Raw genomic sequence first — 25,361 nt, 5'->3', positions numbered from 1 at the left:
TATTGGTGACTTTTATTATAACTTTCTACCACACATTAAACATTGATATTAACAAAGATACCATATTTATCAATCGGATAAATTTCCAGGCACCTGTCAAGTCACTTCCTGGTCCGACGACGCAAGTGACTTTCATGTTTTTCCCAACACAATGTTTAGAAGAGATCCTTCCATCGGGGAAATGTGAGTTCTCCTACTAGAGCAGGTCGGAATTCTCAGTGCAGAGATTTGTATTAACTGCAGGCGAGACAGCTTTTTTTGTATTTTTTATAGTTAATATTGATAATGAAATGGTTGGACATCAATATATTTTAGTCAACTGTTGTACGTAACAAACTATAAAAACACCATACATCGTGTTTCCGACACAATGTGTCCAAAATTCATGTGACGACGCTGATTGCCTGAGATGTGTTTGACTAAAACAACACACTTGTAACTGTACACTGCAATATAAACACACAACTGACTTACCTACATTACCAAATAAATATCGGTTCTAATTATAAAAAGAACGTACGCGTCTTTTTGTTAATATAAATGTTTAATGTATGGTAAAAAGTTTCCTGAAGTTGCTCAGTTCAAGTTCTGTTCACTCTTAAAAAGAAAAACTTTGAAACAACGGTAGCGATTGCGTCGTGTTGCATCATCACGTAGGAAGTGCCCATTACGAAAAAGTAGGACCGAAATTGTACTTATACTTGTCGATCCTCGGCACCCTCTACCAGCATTAGTGGTCTATAGCTGTGGGTAGGAACCGAAATAACATAATTGTCGGTACAAGTGGCCATCATAGGTTTTCTTTGCAGGTTCTGGAGAGAGATATAATTACCCGACAATTTCAGACAATATCCGGAAGTTAAGCCACGACTGAATCATCAGGTACAGAACAATCAGTCCATATACGGTACACTTGTCGATAATTGGTCACTCGAAGTTGAGCCCCAGGATGTAACGCTATGAAACATATGTGTGACTACTGAGCCTATTGAAGACTGATGTGTATCTTGAGGGTTAATCCTGAGATCCGGTTTATAAATTTCAACTTCCCCTTAGTCTGACGAATCCCGTCTTTCTTGGTTAACTTCCTGTACATTATGCGACGAAACTGGGTGATCGGGATCTACCTTAGGGAAGCCACACCATCAAGGAGGGACTCGGGGTAAAGCCAGCTCAGGTGTTGAGAAGTGGATTTGTGGTGGATTTGGTACCAAATCAAGGATGCCTACTTGATGCCTTAATGGTGACATGTTAGGGGGTTGTCCCACCGGTAAGTAGGTAAGTATACTTTTATTTGTAAAGCGCCTTTCGCAGACCAGAGTCACAAAGCACTTTTACAACAAGACAAGTTGAAAATATATACACATTAAAAACTTTATAAGGCCAAGACTACACTGTGGCAAACGTAGCAGCGCCAAGATAATTAAGAAGCACAAATAAATAGGTCTTAAGATGTTTCTTGAAGGAGTCAGTTGACTCCATCAAACACAAAGGTAGCGGAAGATCGTCTCTCCTCTGGTCCGGAAGCGTGTACGTGGAACCAATGCAGAGTTTTAAGGATCGGGGGAAATGTGAGTCCTCCTACTAGAGCAGGTTTAGAATGGCAGAGTTTTGTATTAACTGCGGACGAAACAGCTCCTAGGACCTGTCCTTGCTGAGACTACCGCACAAGAAGATGGACTAAGTTTTTACGATATACATTAATTATTATATGCAATATTTATGTTTTTTTTATTTATTCTGTTTATACTATATTGCACTATTGTTAACTTATTTGTATTTATACTTTATATACATTAATTATTATATTGCAATATTTATGTTTTTATGTATTCTGTTTAAACTATATTGCACTATTGTTAACTTATTTGTATTTATACTTTATATACATTAATTATTATATTGCAATATTTATGTTTTTTATGTATTCTGTTTAAACTATATTGCACTATTGTTAACTTATTTGTATTTATACTTTATATAAATTAATTATATGCACTATTTATGTTTTTTATTTATTCTGTTTATACTATACTGCACTATTGTTAACTTATTTGTATTTATACTTTATATACATGAATTATTATATGCGATATTTATCTTTTTTATTTATTCTGTTTATACTATATTGCACTATTTTTAACTTATTCATATTTATACTTTTATATATACATCTCTCTGCTGTGTTTTTTAACGGTTGCCTAGCAACAAAATTTCGCTGCCAGTTTCACTGCTGTGTTTTCTGTGCAATGACAATAAAAGAAAGTGTAAATTGTTGGACATCGAAACATTCAACTGCTGAACTGTAAACACCATCGTACAAACATTTAAGCAGCAACGCTCCCTCTTCCACTTCCTGTCTGTCCATCTTTTCCAAATTCATCCTGGCTTAATTTTGTTACCCCAAAAAATGTTTACACGGACACAGAACGAATAAGCTGTGATTTATTGTGGAATCGCACGAAGCTGCCGGAGCAAGTCTTTTTTTTTTTTTGTCAGCAACACCATCAAAGGCTTAAAAAAAACAGACGACTTCTAACAGAGCGGGAGGAAAGTATGGCGCAATGTTACGAGGATCTAATCCCGACCGTCCCTCTGGTTTTGCTTGCGTTGCTAATCAGTGCCGCGTCCCCACGTTCACCCCCACTAATGGTCCCGCCGGATGGAGGAACTCTTATTCGCTAAAATGCTTCAAATCTCAGAATCAGTGACGGATTAATAAAAATACAACCCAAAAAAAAAAAAAAAAAGATCTGGTTGAATTTATGAACTTATTGAAACCCCCCCCCCCCCCCTAAACTTACTGTTCTCCTCCGAAGAAAGTTGTTATTTTATACCCTCGTTTGACTTTTAAATTAGGAATCACTCAGCTCAGCGTGCCATGATATTACTATATTAGTCTTCAAAATCCTCTGGATTTTAGCAAAACTGCAGCTGCAGAAAGTAAGATCATAAGAAGTGCATGAGAAGTTTACAAGAGCAAACGAAAGGCAAAATATTGAGTTTTTTCGATGTATTATCGGAGTCTAGGAAAGTTACGAGGTTGACATTTTGAGAAGCTGAGGTGTACAAATTGCAAAGATACAAAAAGTTGAGTCAAATTTAAGCAACAAATTAAAGCAACAACCCTTAAATCCCATCACTCTTGATTGAAACAGTATTAATTTATGTTTATTTTGACGTTTTTCAACTCTAGTTACTATAGAAAATACCTAAAACAGACCAAACCAAGTCGATAATCTGAGAGAAAGACCAAGTCTTTCTTGGACTCTGTAAAAAGAGCCTGTATGTTCAATATAATTCGGTATCCTTGGATCAATCCTTCAAATTAAATGTCCCATAATGCACTACAACATCTGGACACTAATCAGTACCAATCTGGTTTCAAACATCTGGAGTGTTACACCCTTTTGATAAAAGTAAAAGTGATGAAATACTTTATAATGAGCAGAAGGTTTTTGACAGAAAAATCGTAGTCCATGAACCTCTTCCATTTCTTTTTGATACAAAAAAACACAGCCAAGTACTCATTTTGACACTAGACATCGGTTTCGCCGGCGTACACTGAAACCAACGGGTCAGTCGACGTCCAAAAAATTATATTTCAAAGTCAAAAGTAAAGATGGCCGTCAAGGAAGGAAGGATTCTTGAAAGGGTCGACATCAAGCGTCAATTAATGGCAAATATAATTTAGATTTTTATTTATTTATTTTACTCTCTTATAGACATGTCGACAACCACGCAAACAATATCTGTTAAAAAGCAGAAAAATCAAGCATTGCTTCCATTTTTATTTCCCTACAAAACGTGTTTATGTCAGCAGGGTGGAGACGGTGGTTGCCGTCATTTCCATAATGGCTAAATACCAAGAGTCAGGGAAAATAAAATAGTAAATCAACCAAGTCCTGACTATTGTTTTGTAAAATAGTGAGTTTGATGTTGTGACAGTGGTGCTTGAGTTTTCACTTCATTGCAATTGTACTTTTCTAACACCGGGGGGAGCCAGAAACAAAACTTTTCTATTACGTAGTGCAGCTTTAACAGTAGAAACACATGGAAATGTTATCAAAAAAATGACTTAATCTTCGTCTGTTACGTTCTAATGTTTCGCTTTTGGATCTTAACCTCTCGCAACAAATACACATCGGAGAAGATTTGTTTGGTGGTCCACGCTTGTAATTATAAAGCCGCCGCAGGGGGGGGTCGACGCATGTTCCGCAGTCGTGTCAAGTCTGGTACGTCAATGTCCACTAATCTACGGAGCAGCTTGTCGACAAGAAACAAACTCTCCCGAATGACCTGCTGGTCTCATTTCTTTTTTTCTTACTTTCTCCTCCTCCCATCATGTCAGAGTTAACTAGATGATTCCTTCTTGCTGAGTGACTTAAACACTAACCCTGGAGCCTTTTTTCGTTCTTTTTTTTTTCCAGATACTGGAACCGCAACCGACACGCCAGGAGGTTAAACTGAAACTTGGGACGCCGACGACGACGAGCTCCTTTCATTAGCTCTACATTGACGCCAATTGGTGCAATATGCAGATTTCTGCAGCTGTTTAAAAATAAATAAATAATAATGTATAGCCTTTAAACATCCAGATGATTCCAGAGTCAGATGACTGTTTCCTATTAACATGCACGGAGTCGCTGCTAATCCATCGCCGTGTAATTGATTGTAAGAGCGCTCGTGCACACTCGCGGGAGGTGGCCGGAACCTTCTCAACCTCGGGGTCTTATGGCATTTTTTCGGGGGGGCGGGTGGCGTTCAAACATTCAGGGAGAGAGAGAGAGAGGATATGGATGCATCTTTAGGACGATGGGAGGTAAAAAAAAAGAAGGGAAAAGGGGGCTAATTAACATATTAATGACCCCACCTTCCAACGGCTTCTGTCGGCTCATCCAAACACTTTGATAAGTATGCAAATGGAAGCCTCGCCATCTGAAGAGGGAATTAGCTCTGCCAGAGACGGGAGGGGGGAGGAAGGAAGGAAGGAAGGAGGTAGAGAAGGGAGCAAGGAAGGAAAAAAAGGGTGGTGAAGGGGGGAAGATGAGGATGGGGAGCGTCAAGATGAGAAGGAAAAAGACAGGAAGGAGTCGCTCATGAACCCATGTTTGTTTTGCTCGTCTTTAATTATCCGTGTGTTTGAGCGACGAAAGGCAAAGGGATTAGAAAAAAAAAAATGGTATGGGATCGATATGGCAGCCCCTGCAGTGACGCTCGGAATGAATGCAGGGGGGCTCACACCGGTGGGTAAGGAAAGAGGAGGCGGGGCCTCAGGGTTACGACCCCCGAAGCAGACAAGAGCAAGTAATTATAACACGAGACCGATCTTTCCGTCGCCGGTGAGTAATAAGGACGAGCACCGCGGGAACGCCCGTGTTCACGTGGGCGAGACAAAGGGAATGAGACCGGGCGACGTTTAAATGTCGGAGGAGACACCTTTTTTTTTTTTTTTGGGGGGGGAGCGGGGATTTCGCCACAATTATGTTGAATAATTAAAACGTTTCATTAACTTGATCACTTCCTGCTTCGTGTTCGGGGGGCTCCGGCGACACCAGGGCGATTAAAGCCGAAGGTCGGAATGTCTACCCCTGGTGGTCGCACAACCTTAACATTTTACAATGTCACTCGTTTTCTATTCGCTCTCATGGTCGACTAACGGATTATTTTCAGAGTAATCTGTTACTTTTAAGAGTTACAGGCATAAATGTATGTTTATTATAATGGAGCTCAGTTTTTCGTCGTCCAAAAAGACACTTAAAAACATCCAAATACCTCCGTACTGCTCTCGTCTGTCACGTATTGAAGCCTCGAGAGGAATTGTTTCGGAAAAACACGAGTAAGTCTCTATATTTTAAGTTGGTTTTGAGGGGAAGCTGTCAGTCACTCAGTGTTCCCTCTTTGATAGCCTTGGATCTTCCGCTAAACTATCTTAAAATATAGACTTATTAGGAATTTTTCCGGAAAAATCAATGTTTCAATACAAAATGGACGTTACAGACGAGCAGTATGGAGACATTTGGATGTTTTTAAGTGTATTTTTCGGACGATGATGAAGACGAAGACAACCGAGCTCCAGCCGCTACATTAAAATGAACAAACATTTTTCTCCATAATGAGATTATTCTGAAAATAATCCCAAATCTAAATCGACACAAGCGAATGAATATGATGCTGCGTCTCAAATCGCACATTTCTCCAAGTGCATTCCTTCACAGTACACTGTAATTCAGTGCACTTACTTGATCAGTGCTCAAATTACGACAGGGGAGTACTGTCTTAAATCAAACTCTGCTGCTACACACTTACAGGAAATGACTCGACAGCTTCTTCTTCTACTACTTTTTAACGCTGATCTCAACCAGCCGTTAGAACTCCATCGCCGACACTTGACAGCACTTTTCGCAAATCGAAACAACTTATTAAGTTGTGTTTCATTGTGTTATTATTGTTGTTGTGTTGTTTTGTGGTAAAATTAGTGTTTTCTCGAGACATTTACGCCGGTATCTTCTCCGAAGACGCGTCATTAGCGACATAGCGTCCGTTTAGCGTCATCTACGTCACTAAGATGGCGGCCGTTAAGAGTGGAAAGAAAGTGTCCATCGATCCACACTCAATTTTTCGGCCATTTAAGTGCTCATTGCGCACTATATCTTCACACACTGCTCTTCGGGTCACACTCAAAATATTAAGCTTAAGAGCAGAAGTGTTAATCTGAATTTTGGGTGAACTACCGTTTAAGTCTTTTGAGCAGGAGCCAAAATTCTAACAGGGTGGGGTGAAAAAAACGAGTGGCTTTAGCCGTTATCAAGTGTTTATAGTGCAAAACCCACCGCTTAAGGTGAAATCAACCAGATAGTTGATTTTTCGTTGTTTTTTTTCGGTTTCATAATGTGGCACGAATAGTTTGCATGCGTAAGCCAGCCTTAGGCGGGCGAGACATCCACCGCTGCACGGAGACAAGATGAGTAATTTCCTCTACAGTTTTATTATATCCACCCAAATGATGGAATCCTTCCTGCGAGCCAGATATTCATCACCTCCCATAGCGTTGGATCATTTTCTACTTAAGGAAGTGATACTACAGAAAAAATAATCTTCACACATCTTGGCCTTTTGTTTGAAATCAGAGAATTCCCACTTCCTACATCAACGGCGTAATTAACACACACACACACAAAAAAGCTGTTATGTAAGACAGACCGTTAGGAAAGGAGGAAATATTCGGATCCTTTTTTCACGATGGAAACATTTGATAAACAAGCGTAAGAATGCAAATGATTGCAGGACCGAGGTGGGAAATGTCGACGCTCTCAGAGACGCCTCCACTTGAAACCACGCTTACGAAACGACGCCGGGGCTTTTGTTACGGTCGTTCCACAGGGTTAACGCTTTTTTTTCTTCTTCTTCTTTCCCCTCATAAAAGAGGTAATTGGAGTCTTAAAGAGGAGGTGAAGGTTCCATTGATGCCCTTCACACGCCGGGCGGTCTGTTTACACATCTCACCATACCGTAGGAAAATAACGCTACGGTGAGCAGAAGCCACTGATTTAATGGTCGCTGAGCTATATTTAGGTTTGGAAGCCGAATAATGGCAGATAAATGATGATAAATGACATAATTATAAATAAATAAATACATGTATAAATACACAAGTAAATGTATAAATAAATGTGTGAATAAATATCAAAATAAATAAATGACTTATGATTTCTGATGTGATTTTACATATATATATATATATATATATATATATACACAAACTGTATACACATTTATAAATAATTTATACATTTAGACTTTTATTCATTTTAAATTTCGTTATTTATGTATTCTGGTTTTTTTTTTAACGTATTTTTAATATATATATATATATATATATATATTTTGTCTTTTATTTACATTTATTTATTTACCAATCACTGCTTTACACCGAAATGTTGAAATAAATAAAAGATTAAATGTACAAATACATGAATAAAATACACATTGATATAACGAAATGCAGAAATAATTCTATTTAAAAGTACACAAGAGTCAAAATTTATAAATAAATAAATAATATATACATATAATCAGCATCGTTCTTCAATGTATTATTATAATTTTATAATTATTGAGTTATACATGTATTTATAATTATGTAATTTATCATAGAAAAATGCCACAAAGTACAAGTCACGTCTACTTTAACTGGCGTCGACCAAAAAGTTTCTACTTCGACGAAATCAAAGCGTTTTCCTACGAAATTGGTCCTTTTTGTCGATCACAGAATTAGTGTCAAATGTGATTATAAATACAAATCTAGACTTTTTTAAGTCTTTTTCTGAGAAAAAAAAAAGAAAAAGTGCCACTTTTGAAATGCTATAGGTCCTTAAGTGGTGCCGGAAACTGTGTTATTTAAAGTGTTTTTATTGTAATAAACCCAGTCCGAGTCACATTCTGACAAGATCATTTTGGGGTTAGATTGTGTGCAAGTGAGTTGATAATAATAGTGGTGAAAATTACCGTCACGACTACCGTATTATCCGGACTATAAAGTGCACTTTAAATCCTATTATTTTCTCAAAAACCAACAGTGTGACTTATTTAATGATTCTGGTTGTGGTTACTGACCTGGAATCGATCTTATATGGTTCTCTAAGCTCCATAATCAGTCCAAATGTTTTGGTATAACTTTGCTCAGCTACGAAACCACTTCACCCCCTTAATGCCTAATAATCCGGTGCACTTTAAAGTCCAAAAAATAAAGTATATTTTTAAATAAAAGTAGGTTGTGTTCGTTTTAGACCAAAAGTTGTACCTGGGAAAATGACACCAAAACAAGGGAGGCTTCGAAATATGTCATGGAAATCTGTTCACTTCGTAAGTACCATTTTTGTAAGAACTGGTGCCTTCAGATTTCTGACCCGCTCTAGTAGAAGAACTCACATTTCCCCAATCCTTAAAACTCTTCACTGGCTGTTTCTTTCAGGATCAATTTACAAATTCTGGTTCTCACTTTCAGATCTATTCATGGTCAGACCTTCCATCAGTAGATTCTGATCCGGACTTACACCCCAGCTCGGGCTCTGAGGTCTATGGATCAGAATCTACTGATGGTTCCTGAACACGGTTCCAGACCAAGAGGAGAAAAATCCTTCCAGACTGTTGCTCCTAAACTTTAGAACGATCTTCCTCTCTCTCAAAGAAACATCTTAAGACATTCTTATTTGTGCTTTTCACTGATTTTCTGGGACTCGTCTTATGTGTCTTGATCTTTTTAAAGTATATATTTTAACACTGTATTGTTTTTGATCGTAAAGCGCCTTGTGACCCTGGTCTAGAAAAGGCACTTTATAAATAACTATTACTTACTTTTTTCACTTACTTCATGGACAGAGCATCGCTATCCTTACTTGGAATGGCGTGACGAAACCCCGCCTCAAGCTAACACGCTCGATGTACATCTTTTAACTCCATACACTGGAAAAGCTACACACATGGACAGAAAACACGCCGTGAACGCGAGGCGTGTTCGTCCCGGAGACCATCGGCTCTCTCGGGGAGCGGCCACTGAGCAGCATTATCGACATTATAGACGCCTCGGCCTGGAGATAGGCTCGGTATCGATCCTCTGATTAATTACTATCTGCAGGCAGCAGCCGAGTGAGTGAAGACGGCGAGAATGATTGAAAATGGTTAAGGGAGGGTGAAGGACTGGGACGAGGGTAGGGAAAGGGGGAGGGAAAGAGTCCTCCGCAAGATATCAGCGGAGGCTACACAGTAATCTCCCAGGTAGAAATATTATTTATTGATATATAGGTGGGCAGGAACCCCTTATCTCAACTGCAACCACCTGCTCTCAAGGACAAATGAAATTCGCACTCGGTGGAGCCGAAAAAACCGGCTCGAAAAAAGACGAGCAGAGGACACGACTGTAACAAAACGGCTCGGATTATTGGCCGTACATTTTGAGCCGCTACGAATAAAGAAGATTGTAGTCGTCGAAGATAGATTTTAAGTCACGTTGCTGCTTCGAGATACGACTTTAAAATACCAGCAGTGCTATCCTCGCTCTCTCTCGCAATTAAAGGTGAGTTCAAACCTTAAATTAAAAGGAATAAACGTCTGCCTTTATGTGTGGAGTTTGTATGTTCTCCCCGTGTTGCGTGGGTTTACTCCGGGCACTCCGGTTTCCTCCCACAGTCCAAAAACATACAGAGGTTGATTGAGAACTTGGGGAAATTGTCCGTAGGTATGAGAGTGTGTGAGTGAATGGTTGTCTGTCTTTGACTGGCGTCCTGTCCAGGGTGTCCCCTCCCTCTCGCCCAATGAAACTGGGATAGACTCCAGTCTCCCCGCGACCCCCGTAAGGGATAAACCGGTAGAAAATAAATGAATGAATGAACGTCTCCATAGTAATACAGGAACTACACAATGGTTGCAAACAAAGAAATTCTCGTAATTCCCGTCTAACAAAACCTTCTAAGCCCTTCCTTAGTTAAGAAAACGTTTTTTGTTTCTCCGTTGCTTTCATAGACATTGGTGGTGACACAAGTGAAAGATGGTGATGTGTTGATGAAGCTTCATGAAGCAGTGTCATTATTTTCAGTGTCCACTAGATGGCGGTCTATTTTACTTTGTTTTCAGCAACTTTTCTAATGAAACGTCATTTTTAAACTGATGGCGCCACCTACTGACCTCTAAACAACATGAAACTGTTTCATGAAGCTTCATCCACACATCACTAGTAGAAAGCGAATCAAGTTTAGACATCGACCCAAAATACCGACCCAACTTTTAGGGCTGTAAAATACACATTTACAGCCTAAAAATACATCTTGGGTTTCAAAGACTTGCTTTTTGAGCCACTAGATTGTTGCTACCTCCTGGCCAAAACCCCGAAAAAACTGATGTAATTTGATTACATTTTGTTGGATCTAATCAAATCCCAACTGCGCAAACAGTGCCACTTATTTTTCCTTCAATCTGTTTTCCTAAATTTGCGGAACTCAACAAGGCTCAACAAATTTTCGTGGTTTCCTTGTCCAATCATAGTCAAGACCGCCTGAATTCCCTGCTTTTACTCGCTAAAACAAAAGACTAAAATTCAAGATGGCCGCCAAGATTGGCTTCAAATCCGTGGTTCATTGATACACAATACTTTCATCAAAAAAGGTCATGGTCTTTGTGGAAGTCCGAAAAATGACAAATGAAGCTTCATAAAGCAGTGCCATTACTTCAAGAGTCCACTAGAGGGTGGTCTCTGCACTATTTTTCTTTTGTTTTAAACAACCGTTGAATGAAACATCACTTTTAAACGGATGGCGCCACCTACTGACCTCTTAACACATGTCACTGCTTCATGAAAATCTTCCTCTCTCTTTGCGTTTGATGATCTACTGACTCCTTTAAGAAACATCTTAAGACGTTTCTATTTGTTCAGGCTTTTCTTTGATTTTCTGGAACTCCTGTGTTGTTCTCAGTATTATCTTGATCTTTAAAGTATGTACTTTTTTGAGTATTGTTTTGATTGTTAAAGCGCTTTGTGACCCTGGTCTGGAAAAGCATTATATAAATAAATATTACTTACTTACTTTTAAACTGATGGCGCCACCTACTGACCTCTTAAAACATGTCACTGCTTCATGAAGCTTCGTCAACAAATCACTACGAAAAAGATCTCACCTTTAAAATCTCGTCCAAAACACCACAAACACATTCTAACTAACAGTTTCTACGTAACAAAACCTTCATATTATCTTTTTTTTTTACCCACACGCTGTAAAAACTTTTGTTTTTCTTACACGGTACAATGTTTATAAAGTCCTTTGGCAAAGGTTGATTTTTTTTTCTTTTCTTTATTTTATCTGTTGCTGGGAGAGAAAACTTTTTTCACCACATCGGAGATAAAGTGAATGGATGTGTTGTACCTTCCGCCCACTCACTTAATCCAACACAAACTTTTCAGGCTGTAGGCGTTGAAGGGAAGAAGAGAGCGCTTCGCTCTGCATGGTTAATGAATTGATAATTGGCTATCGTGCTACATATCATTAAGAGGCACGAGACGAAAACAGAATAATTTAGCTTGGAAAAAAAAAAAAGAAAAAAAGGAGGAAGATGTCTTCTTTAATATTTAATTGGAGGGAATTACATTGTTGTTTTTGTTATTATCTTTAGATAAAGAGCTTCAAGAGAGTGGGAATGATCATAGAGAAATATATTTTTTTATAAACACGCATCACCCACACACGGTTGCCAGGCTGCACCTGATGTACTGTACGAATGTACAACAGTACAGATGTTGATTCTCCGCTCGCGTGTCGCTCCATGCAGAAGGAGATTTAAATACCACTGACCTGAAAAGTTCTGTTGACGCTGGATCCACAGGCACTGAAGGGGGAGAGAGAGAGAGAGAGAGAGTTAAATGATGGACTACAACAACATCTATTTACATCGACAAAGAGTGTTTTATATGATTATTTTTAGGTGTCGAACTGGATTTAAAAAATATATATAATTCAGAAAAAAACATGTAACAAGACAACTTGAAACGCTCTAAAATATGTGTTTTTTTAAAAAAAATAAATTATTAAATAAAACTATTTTAGAGATTTTTCTTTTACTGCTTCATGGAAACGTTAAGAGATACAAGTGATGGTAAATAAAAAGGCATTTATTGGTCTTTAATATAATCATTTCCTTAAAGACTATTTAGAATTAAAATTTCCTTGTGATGTTATTGTTTTATTTTTTTTTACCTTTTTTTAAATGTATCTTTAAAAGTGATCCTTAACAATTTGGTGTCCTTTTTACATTTTCTTTCTAAAAAACCCCAAAGTTTTTTATTTTATTTTATAGTTTCTTAGGAGCTATAACACAATATTTCAGACTTGACAAAATCTTACCTACAAAAATGCTCTCTTTTTGTAGCTTTTTAAATCAATCTAAAAAAAACATTTCTACCTTTTTTTGAGACTTCAAAAAACAACATTTTACACATTATTTGTGATTTTAACCGACATTATTTCCCCTTCTTTGTGGTAAAAATAGGTCGATTTCTTCCTTTTTTTTTTCAAAAGACAACATTTTACACATTTGGGCAACATTCCTTTTTTTCACATGGTCTGTCAGAAATCATACCTTAGTTTTCCTACATTATTTCCAAATTTACAGAGATTTTTTCAAAATCATTAACATCGTTTTTAATCTCATACCTACTAAAGATAGTGTGGTTTGTCTATTATTAAAGTTTTAAATTGTGTATTATGATGAGTTCAAGCTCTTTAATGAATAAATACATACACATATATATATATATATATACACATACATACATATATATACATTTTTTTTTAAATTCTTGATTGGCTCATAGCTTGTCACGTCAAAAAAAATCTCATTTGATGGACGCAAAAGAGAAAATCTAACTAAACTCATACATTGACAAGAATATTTAGGGCTCACACGTGTGAACATTGTCATGGTTTCCACAGGATATTTAAAGCCTGAGCCAAAATAAATCAGAGCGTGCAGTAAAAAAGACGGCAGCTGAAGTGTGACAGTTTGGGATTTGTGCAGCGGCGTGTGAATGGTATATATGTGGGCGCCTGCGTCGGGCGAGGGGGGGGGACTGAAGGTCACCCTGAATGGCTATGTGCATCCGTGCAGATACCTTTGGAGCGTGTGCGATGGCGCTTATCGTCTGCATCCACATCCATCTGCGGAGAGAGACACAAACAAGCTGTTCAACACAAAAAGGCCGAACAAAAGTGATCTTTCATTTGGGACGCGAAGGCTCTAATGTCAACGTGAGCTTGAAGTACTCGAAGGAAGAGTTTCTTCAGCTCTCATTGTCGGGCTATAGAATCTATAGAAGTCTTTTTAAAATAAACCTGGAATTAAAGTTTTTTTTTCTCTTTGATTTTCAGTTAAAAGTGTGAATGTGATCAGATTGTAAAACTGCAACTACTCAGATTCACCAGAATAAAAGGGTGGCGCTGTTGCGATTCAGCCAAGTAAGTAAGTGAGTAAGTAATTTGTATTTATAGAGCGCTTTTCAAGACCAGGGTCACAAACGCTTAAACAATCAAAACAATACTCAATAAAATATATACTTTAAAGATCAAGATAACACCGAGACAAACACAGGAGTTCCAGAAAATCAAGGAAAAGCCAATTTAATCTAAAAAAATGAAAAAAGAAATCAGTCTATACAAAACAAAACCCCCTACTTATCAATACTCAACATATAAATCTACTTTACTAGTTTTTTGTTTAATCTTGTAAAAAAAATACGTACCAAAAGTACCAAGAAGCGATGGCCGTGGCCCAGTAAGATGTACCCGTTTTATTAAACATGATTTATTCACACCACACTTTCCTGAGTCCTTCACTCCTAATGGTGTGTTTCTTTATGAATGCCCATAAATGTTTCAGCCAGCTTGTAAATCTTCACCGATAGAAGGGAGGGAACAACTTTGAGTGTCTTCGCGGCTGCGTGAGTCGCTGTCCGTGGACATTTGTCGGTGAAGATGAAAAAAAAAAAAAATGTTTTACATGTTTTACGTTGAGGTTTTCCCTCAAAGAAAAAGGAAAATCTCTAGTTTGTTATGGTAAGAGTGTGAAGTACCCCTGGTTTTGATCGGGTTTGAAACGTAAATGGTTTCTTTTAAGATGGAAACCCTATTGAGAGACAAATTATTTTCTCTCTTTATAATAAAGAATAACAATTTAACAAGTTTAATTGTGCAAAAACGCGTCTTTTTCTTTTATTAACACAACACAATTAACACGACACATTTCTTTTGTGGTGGGACTACAGTATTAGATAATATAAATGAAATAAAAATAGATAAAACACAATAAAACTATAAAAAAATAAAATGAGATAGATGAATAAAAACTAAATAAAAATATGTTAAAAGTACTAAAATAATACTACAAAGAATTAGACACAAATTTCCAAAGACATTGTCACGTGAGGTCAAAACAAATTTCTCTTGTATTATTTTTCTTTATATAATTTCTCATGAACGCACAGATGATTTCATTGTATATATTGGGCGGCAGTTTATGGTAACTTAAAAAATATATTTAAAATCGATAAAAAATGTAATTTCGAGCATTCTTGGCCACATTGTAATGCATCACGGGCCAGATGAAGCCCGCAGACCCCAAGTTTGACGAGCCTTAAGAACAAGGAATATTTTGATTATTTTATTCTCTATTTACCTGTATTTTATTGAAATTAAATATAGCAAAAATATAGCTCTTTAGTATTTTTTATTTTCTTCTTTGTCCAATTTTGAAAAAATATCTCACTTAAAAAACAGATCTTTACGATTTATTTCATGATTTTCAAACTTGAGTCAAGACGAAATAATTGAAGTTCATGGTAATAAAAACTTAAATATGATGAATTTTCTTTGTGGTGTTTTTCTAAGTGAAAACATGAGTCATTGTTCGTAAGTCGCTGGCGAGGAAGCGTCGAGACACTGGTGGTGGTGAAATTCCTGGGTGGCGTTTCTGAGCAGAGCATTTCTCTGCTTCACAGCCGAGCAGCCATTAGTTAGAAAGCAGCAGAAAAAATATCGACGCGCAAAAGAATGAGTGAATTATTTTGAAGGTCTTTTTTTTCTGTACCAGAAAAAATATAAAGACGTGGCACCAGCAGCCGAGAATTCCATTCCACGCCGGAATCGTCGGCGACAGATGAAATTACTGCACGACGTCTCCTAAAGCATCACAACTTTTGTGACATCTTTTGAAAATTATATAACGTATTTAATATAAAATAATGTTGATAAACATACATAAACTTCAATTCATACATAAAATAGGAAGATATGTTTAGTGAATGACTCATTTTCTTTGCAATAAAAATGAGCCTGCATTCTTTTTCAAAAAAGTTTCATGTCTGGACTTTTATTTTGAAGGTTTGTTTTCCTGTTCTGGGCTGATAACAGGTCCAACTCATGTGAAACTCCAACTCTCCTGACTCGGATATTTCAAATGTTGAAGTCTTCTTCTCCAAGAAGCATTAAGTCTCTCATCATGACCATGTTTTCAACTTATTACTTTATAAAGTTCGTCTGAAATCTGGGCGAACGAGAGGTTACGAGAGCGGAGTCCATTATGATGTAATAATGGCTTCACTACTCCTTGACCCAGCTGTAATAGTAAGTAAGTAAGTAAGTAATATTTATTTATATAGCGCTTTTCGAGACCAGGGTCACAGAGCGCTTAGACAATCAAAACAATACTCAAAAAAGTACATACTTTAAAGATCAAGATAATACTGAGAACAACACAGGAGTTCGAGAAATTCAAGGAAAAACCTGAACAAATAGAAACGTCTTAAGATGTTTCTTAAAGGAGTCAGTAGATCCATCAAGCGCAAAGAGAGAGGAAGATCGTTCCAAAGCTTAGGAGCAACAGCCTGAAAAGATTTCTCTCCTCTGGTCCTGAGCCGTGTGCGTGGAACCATCAGTAGATTCTGATCCACAGACCTCAGAGCCCGAGCTGGGGTGTAAGGCTGGATCAGATCAGTGATGTAAGGAGGAGCCTGACCATGAATAGATCTGAAAGTAAGAACCAGAATTTTAAAGTTGATCCTGAAAGAAACTGGAAGCCAGTGAAGAGTTTTAAGGATCGGAGAAATGTGAGTTCTTCTACTAGAGCGGCTCAGAATTCTCGCTGCAGAGTTCTGAATCAACTGCAGGCGAGACAGATCCTTCTTGTTAAGACATGAAAACAAACTGTTACAATAGTCCAGACGAGAAGAAACAAACGCATGGATTACAAGCTCCAGATCATGTTCCGACAACATTTTCCTAAGTTTAGAGATTTTTCTCAGTTGAAGGAAACAGTTTCTGGTCAGTTTTCTGCAGTGTCGAACAAGAGACATGTCTTTATCAAATACAACACCCAGGTTTCTCAGGCTCAGTTTGACAGACTGACCTAAGTCACCCAAGTACTGACTCAACCCTGGAATCTTATCATCAGGAGCAATCACCAGTGTTTCAGTTTTGTCCACATTTAGCTGTAAAGTGTTTTCACTCAGCCATTGTTTGATTTCTAGCAAACAATTGACTAAGCTGTTCAGCCTCTGGGGCTCAGTTGGATCAAAAGAGCAGTAGAGCTGGATGTCATCAGCAAAAATGTGATAAGAAACATCTGAAAATCTCTGAATGATTTTACCGAGGGGAATCAAGTACAGCAAAAACAATAAAGGACCCAGAACAGAACCTTGAGGGACTCCACACAACAGATCTGCCGATTCAGACCTCATTTGATTGGCAGATACACTAAAACTGCGCCCAGAAAGGTAAGATGAGAACCATTCTAACACAGACAAGAATAACGCCCGCTTTGTTTATACAACGAGTCCCGTTGGAGGTGGAGTCTTAAGGGTTTGATGACACGTGGTGACAAACCTCCATTGACCAATCACAATGGAGTGGGTGTGGTTATGGTAAATGTCGCTTAATCTCCAGAAAAACGAAGTTTGCACCAAAAGACACATACTGATGAGTACAATAGAAGTCCAAGATTAATTTAAGAGACACTTAAATTAAAACATCAGTTCAGAAAAAATAATTAGTTTCCGCCATTTTTTCTTTTTTTTTTAACCATATTTTTATGCTTTTTGTCTGGTCTTATCCACTCATGACCCTCCACTTGTTTCTAACATAACAAATTAAAGAAGTTCAACACTTTTTTCTAAAAATAAAATCTTGCGAGACGCTACAATTATCATGTCAAATATTCTTCTTTTACCGTTTTTTTAAAACACTAATTAGGATTTAATTAAATTAAGACGAAGACACATGTATGAGGGTTTGTGTGTGGGTTGTCGGGGCGACGGCGGGGGGTGGTGGGGGGGGTGGCGCCCAGACATCTGTCAAAACAATTCACTTTGTTATCACTTTCCCTTTGTTTTCACCTTGAAGTTTGGGGAGAATGCATTTCAGGCATATGGCACCAGACCCCACCCTCCATCACACACACACACACACACACACCAGCTCACATTGGTATTCCGTACAGTGGGGAAGTACAGCGCCACCAAAAACCACGCTGCCGGCATTATCGAATTTCACTGCAAATAGGTGTTTACGCCATGCATCATCCGGTGACAGCAAACGTGTGCCAAACCAATGCTAAGTGCATCTGAATTAGCGTGAAGAGCCGTGGAGATCATATCTGAGTGGGCACCGAGGGAGGGGTGGAGAGCGAGAGAGAGGGGGAACAATATGATCCGGAGAAGAAGGAACATGGAGGAGGATTTTCATGCATCGTCTGACTCGGGGTTTTAATTTCCAATATAATGAAAACCCGTCGATTTTATATCGTCGATTAAAGTCACATATATCTAAAAGAAATTGAGACTTCGGGACAATTCTATTCTCTTTTTGAAGTTGAATAATAGGAATTTCTTACTCATCGTAGATGAATATCTATGCTTAATATCTTAAAGTGATGAGCTATAATTGTTTAAAGTCGGTTGTTTAACAAGAAGCTACTTCAAAATAAGCGGCGATACTTAACTTATAATCGAATTTTAAAGCCCTTTAAAATGAGCGTAACATGGGGCGTCACGCCACAAAGCATGATGGGAGTCGTGAGTTATAGTTTTTTGCAAATTAATATTTCTTAGGCCTCCTTTACACAACTACAGTGTCGGTGCCGATGCCGGTGCGAAACTGCATCCACACGGCACCGATGCCACAAAATGAGTGATGTTGATGCAGTTCCTCTGTCTGACTGTTGAGTTATAGTTATAGTTAACCTATAGTTAACCTCCTTTACACAACTACGGTGCCGATGCCAGTGCAAAACTGCATCTACACGGCACCGATGCCACAAAATGAGTGATGTTGATGCAGTTCCTCTGTCTGACTGTTGAGTTATAGCTATAGTTAACCTATAGTTAACCTCCTTTACACAACTACGGTGCCGATGCCGGTGCAAAACTGCATCTACACGGCACCGATGCCACAAAATGAGTGATGTTGATGCAGTTCCTCTGTCTGACTGTTGAGTTATAGCTATAGTTAACCTATAGTTAACCTCCTTTACACAACTACGGTGCCGATGCCGGTGCAAAACTGCATCTACACGGCACCGATGCCACAAAATGAGTGATGTTGATGCAGTTCCTCTGTCTGACTGTTGAGTTATAGCTATAGTTAACCTATAGTTAACCTCCTTTACACAACTACGGTGCCGATGCCGGTGCAAAACTGCATCCACGTGGCACCGATGCCACAAAATGAGTGATGTCGTTGCAGTTCCTTTTGCATGACTGTTGAGTTATAGATAACCTATAGTTTACCTCCTTTACGCAACAACGGTGCCGGTGCCGATGACGGTGCAAGACTGCATCAACGCGGCACTGATGCCACAACATGAGTGTCGTTGCAGTTCCTCTGCCTGACTGTTGAGTCTTATTGTATTGTTTTGTGAAGCTTATTGAAAAACTGCACTTTTCCTGTTAAGGTTATAGATTTTATCTAATAACAGCGACAAACCAGTGCTTTCAGAAACGGTGCCGGTGCCTTGTTGATGCCGAACATGATGCTCAAAGTATGAGGTCCAATATTTTACTAACATATTTATAACAAAACAACCTGAAAGTTGGTCCTATTGACCGACACCTTTCTGGGTTAGCGTTCAGATAGTATTTTGGAGCATTGTCACAGAGTATTATTTGCTTTTCTCTTGTTAGTGTATCCGTTTCTGATTTCCTTTGACCATTTGTTTGTGCACAATAACAATCAGTCAGTTAAAATAGGGGTGTCTTTTGGGGGGGTGGAACGTTCCATTAGGACGGGGTGTTTTTTGGCTGATCTTTCATTTGTTCTCTATATGACGTGTTTTGTTTGGATTGTCTGTAGCGTGGTACGGCTTTTTTACTATCCTGTCACAAGCACAATTTTGTAAATTTCAATTACATTGTAGTATTTTCAATCTGTAGAATGTCTTGAGCTAAAGTAAGTGTGTAGCTTGCATGAGGGGGCTTTACATGTGAATCAATGATTCCCTCCCCAAAAAAGGCACCAAGTTGTGCAGGATTTTACTGCCTGGTTACTACCATTATGTTCTTGAGTATATATACGATTTTTATACAGTGTGTGTTCATTTAGGTTAAATCCCATTTCGTTTTTTATCCCACTCAGCAGGAGGCAGGTGCACGGCTCAGTTGATTAGTGGTCTTCACCCTTCTCAAGGAGCTCCAAAGCTGGAAGAGATTGCCAGTCGTGTCTGAACTAGGTTGTAGTCTTGCTACCTGAAATTATGGATAGTCCTGACACGGCTCATAACTTTATCAGCTATTATCATTTTATTTATTAAAGACAGTGACTTTTGGATATACTTTAGTTTGTTTGATTGTTTCCGCTTCTGGTTTCTCTGACACTCCCAGCGAAAGACCTCGATACCTATGGTCATAAAGTCAACAATGATTGACAAAGCTAGTGGGAAGGATACACTTATTCGAAACAATCATGTCCCTACGTTACTACCCAGTTATTGAAAAATTCAGCCATTGTTGTAGTGCCGTAACGCTAACTTCTCTGCACTTCCACCATTTCCTAGCAGAGCACCAAAGCTAGCCCTTTTGCCAAAACTTAGCACTCAAAAGTTTTGGAATTTGGGGTCCACGAGGTTGACGCGAAGTATTGGATGATTGCGCAAATGAGTTCCGATACGGAGTGATGCAAATCAGTGAATGCCCAGAAAAAGGCAATTGTGGTACCATTGTGGTGTCGAGTATTGGTACCCATGGATATTACACGTGCGCCGCTTTAGCGAAGGACCTTTATATCTATGGTCACATAGGCAAGAACAAGGATAGACAAAGCAAGTGGGGAGGACACTGTTGTTCGAACCATCATGTGAGTTGCAACTTTAGTACCCAGTTGTTTAAATCCAGCCAAGTTGGTGTGACGTAGCGCTTACTTCTCCGCACTGCCACCATTTCCTAGCGGAGTGCCAAAGATGGCCCTTTTGTCAAAAGTTACAACTCAAAAGTTTTGGTGTTCGGGGTCCACGAAGTTCACGTGAAAACCTTGGAGGATCATGCAAAAGGGTTCCCGTGGGTACCCATCAATTTTACACATGCGCTGCTTCAGCAAAGGGACCTCCATCTATGGTCACATAGGCAAGAACAAGGATAGACAAAGCAAGTGGGGAGGACGCTGTTGTTTCGAAACAATCATGTAAGTCGCAACTTTAGTTCCCAGTTGTTGAGAAATTCAGTTAACGCTAACTTCTCGGCACTGCCACCATTTCCTAGCGGAGCGCCAAAGTTGATTCTTTTGCAAAAAGTTAGCACTAAAAAGTTTTGAAATGTGTAGTCCACGAAGTCGACGCGAAACATTAGAGGGTTCGGTATTTTACGTGCAAATGAGTTCGATTGCGAATCAGTGAATGCCCGGGAAAAAAGGCAACACCATGTTTGTCAGAAATGGTGCCATTGTTGTGTCGAGTATTGGTACCCATGGATATTACACATGCGCCGCTTTAACGAAAGACAAAGCAAGATGGAAAGATGATGTAGTTTGAACCAACACGGAGGTCAGAACGTTAGGTGCCACTTGAAAAATGAATGACATGAAGCTAAGTTTCCAGCACGGCCACCATTTAGTCACCTAGTGAAGTGCCAAACCAGGCCCTTTGGCCACGAAGTAGACACGAAACATTGAAAGATTGAGTCGTTTCTGTGCAAACAATTCGGTTTGGGAATGTTTTATGAGAAGGAGACTAAAAAAAACTCTTTCGTTTTGTACCTGAAATGGGTTGGGATTAGGACGCGTCTTCACTCCAGACCTCTGCTTCCACCCTGTCCTACTGTGGCTCGGCTGGAGGGGCTCACCACGTCTCCCCCGGACTCATTTTCTACACAGGTGAGGAGAGAAGAAGAACATCATTAGAGCTGCTCCAGGAACAATCACCTTCTACACAGCACCCCCCCCAAAAAAAAACCAAGAGCTGGAAATTTCCCCTCCTCTCCTTTTCCCCCACTCCCGGGCTCATGAATAGTCATATAGCATCAGCTATGCGGCACAAGCAGGCGTTGATTCCCGCCATAGAATATCTTGTCATATGTGAATCCTCTGCAACATGGTGTAATTATCTGGATCCGTCTTCCTCCGCAGGAAGTAAGGACAAGCTCAGCTAATGATCCGTGTCTGCCTCCCTGATTTCTCGACATTCCATGCCTCGGAAATTAAGCGGGATGGGTGTGGTTTCATCTCCTGGAAAAAAAATACCTTATCCTCATGTCACCTACGCCCGGCGTCAAGAACAAAACCCCTCCACGATCAACTCGTATTTGATCCCGAAGGCGGGCGTGATAAAAAAAACAACAGATGCTCTCTCAGGACAAACACAACTAAGGACGTCATGTGAATCCTCAGAACCCTGTTGCTTGTGCAAAAAAAAAAAAAAAGAAACGAGCGCTGGTGTTTCACTTTGAACAGGCGGGGGGTCCCTGTTATTATTTTCATTCTTCTTTTTTATTTTTTTTAATCGGCACACATGCTCTCAAACACGCCTCAGCAGTTTCAGACCATATGTTTGCAAGAGTTTGTGGGAAAAGTGTCACCGAAAAAAACATTTCAAAGGACTGATAGTAGGCGTTTTAAGTAGCGGCGGAGACACAGGATCAATTGTTGGAGGAGAACGTGACGACATATTTGACTTTGATATAAGGTCACGTTTTTAATGTTTTTGCTGCATGAAACCACACTTGATGTTCGAGCTTTCAAGGAAAGGGAAATACGAGCAGAAAAACAAAAATAGAACAACAACTTTCTACTTGTTTCCGTTCAAGGTCAACTATTGTGTTGATTTAAGTGCGTCTTAAATAGATGTTGAACTCTAGTGTATCATCAGTGTGTGTCTTTTTGTACATGTGGAGATGTAATCTTACTGGCAATAACCACGCCCACTGTGCTGCGATTGGTCAAAAATCGGGTGTCACTGTGCCTCATCAATCCCATAAGTCTCCTCTTTCAAGGGACTCGTTGTATAAACAAAGCGGGGCGTGATTACAGCTGGCTGGAAGAGGAGTGAAGCCATTATTTCGTCATAATGGACTCCGCTCTCGTAACCTCTCGTTCGCCAAGCTCGTTCTTGATCACAGTCCTCATAGCTGACGAAGCAACACACCCTAAAGTAGCTTTAAGTTTTCCGCTTAGGGTCACCATTTTTGTAAAAACAACCAACCAATAATACTTATTTCACCACCTACTTCAATCTCTGGTCAAAAATGTAATGTTTTAAGTCCACCACAACCAAAAAAAACAACAAAAAAAACCACAACCCTGAATGGCACAATGACTCTTCTGCAGATTTTACAATCTCCTGGACCAGCTCATAAAGCGACTATAATTTGTTGTCAGATGAATTGGGAAATACAAAAAGAACATTCACCAACATACACTAGTCAACTTTGGAGGAAAAAGCTCAAAATAGATCCGTCATTCCACAAAAACAGTTTGTCAATATATTCCACTTAACATTATAATTGTAATAATGAACCAAAATATAAATAAATAAATACATATACTGTATATGATGGTAAGTTTCAGGTTAGCTGACTCTACTTACTAATTAGAGCAAATGTGAATCATTTTTAGTTTTTCGTATTATATATTTCCTTTGAAAGAGTTTGATGAATGGCATGTGCTGTCCGTCACTTCAAAGAACCAGTGTCTTTGTAATGGTTAGATCATGATAAATAAAAAATCAAACCCCTTAAAGTGAGTGTAACCCAGATGGTTGAGATCTTGAGTTCCAGAAAGAAAACTGGCTTGTGACGCCAGGATGCCACAAAAAAGAAAAATTAAATATATATTGGGTGGTAAGTTTAAGGTTAGTTGACTCTATCTACTAAATTAAAAGAACTTTCCTGCTTGAGACCTTGGTCCATGCAAGGGTTTAATTCTTTACATATACTAGCAATAACATTGTAGTTGGCTTTGCTTTTTTTCTATTTTTAAGTTGCCATATATGGGTTAATTATACATATCAATGGAGAACTATGTTAAAACATATTGATTTATTTGGATTTATTAAGCATGTCAATCATATATCATGTAATTCACAACAATTAGTAAAGATTTACATCCTTTTTTGACAAATTTCCATGAAAAATTAGGAATTTAAGTGAAAAAAAAAAGCCAACATTAAACAAGATATCATTTATTTTCACCAAGTCAAGAACCGACACCCAGCTCTGTATCTTTAACTCGCTCCCTCCTCCTCAAACAAAACCACCAAAAAGTAAAGATCTGTCCTTTCGCTGGCGGTTGCTTAACAAGCTGTAAATATTTCATCCACACACAGTTCCATGAGAGAAGCTATGGCCGAACAAAGAGGCAAGAAACACGTATATCCAGCTCGTGGTGCTATATGTCAGATATGCATTCAGGACCGGAGCGGGTGAGGAAAGAAAAAACCCAAGAAGGAATGATTTCATCGCCTCTCTTTCTCCACCGCAAGAATGTAGGTCAGCCAGTCACTATCAGAGAGCCCGGGAGAAGAAGATTGCTGTGTGTCTCTCGCTCGCTCGCCCTGCATCGTGTGTGCGTACATGCGTGTCCCATGAATAAAGCATGTGTCGCTCTTGTACTACTGTGTGCTTTTTCACTGTGTGGCCTTGTCCTCAATTGTCACGTATAGCTTATGGCTGGGTTTTCTTTCCGTCACCGAGAATGTGACAGCATAGTTCAGCACCTCATAAAGCAGCATCCATACACTAGGAAAAGGTCTTTTGTTGCCTTCATAGATATGTTTTTTTTTTAAGACTGGTTACAGTGAAAGACACTTGTTTGGATCTGAAGCCCACCAGTCAGTCAGTGCTGCTCGCCATGTTCCTGCATTGTGGCAGCTGTCCTTGGTGCTGAACCACTTGCGCTGGTCGAATAATAGCTCCTCAGTCGTCCTCTTGGTTGTGTTGCTAATAAAGTTTGATACAATCACAACTGATGTATTCACTGTGATCCATCAATCTGTAGAATACGCATTTTGACTGAGTCTCCAAGTGGTGGACACCCTGGAAAGGTAGACGAAGGGAACGAATAGAAAGGGCTAATCATTCATTTTCTACCGCTTAATCCCTTATGGGGGTCGCTGGGAGACTGGAGTCTATCCCAGTTTCATTGGGCGAGAGGCAGGGGACACCCTGGACAGGACGCCAGTCTGTCGCAGGGCACACAAAGACAGACAACCATTCACACACACTCATACCTACGGACAATTTCCCCAAGTTCTCAATCAACCTCTGTATGTTATTGGACTGTGGGAGGAAACCGGAGTGCCCGGAGTAAACCCACGCAACACGGGGAGAACATACAAAGGCTTATAAT

The 25,361-nt window shown here is 39.1% G+C and overlaps 1 protein-coding gene across 4 annotated transcripts in view; it reads right to left on the bottom strand.

Moving 5' to 3' along the window:
• Positions 1-25,361, bottom strand: part of myt1lb (myelin transcription factor 1-like, b) — a 142,952-nt gene that overhangs the window by 69,045 nt on the left and 48,546 nt on the right. For all 4 annotated transcript variants that reach the window (XM_087779839.1, XM_087779840.1, XM_087779841.1 and 1 more), the window contains exons 2-4: positions 21,777-21,885; positions 13,658-13,703; positions 12,342-12,375 (exon numbers count right to left, since the gene is read on the bottom strand). In XM_087779839.1, coding sequence (XP_087635965.1) covers positions 12,342-12,375; positions 13,658-13,703 — 80 coding nt within the window. In that variant the 5' untranslated portion in view covers positions 21,777-21,885. The remainder of the gene's footprint in view (positions 1-12,341; positions 12,376-13,657; positions 13,704-21,776; positions 21,886-25,361) is intronic.

This window comes from Callionymus lyra, chromosome 18 (genome assembly GCF_982586985.1).
Source record: "Callionymus lyra chromosome 18, fCalLyr1.hap1.1, whole genome shotgun sequence".
Taxonomy (NCBI): domain Eukaryota; kingdom Metazoa; phylum Chordata; class Actinopteri; order Syngnathiformes; family Callionymidae; genus Callionymus; species Callionymus lyra.
This window is presented reverse-complemented; position numbering and strand designations above follow the sequence as displayed.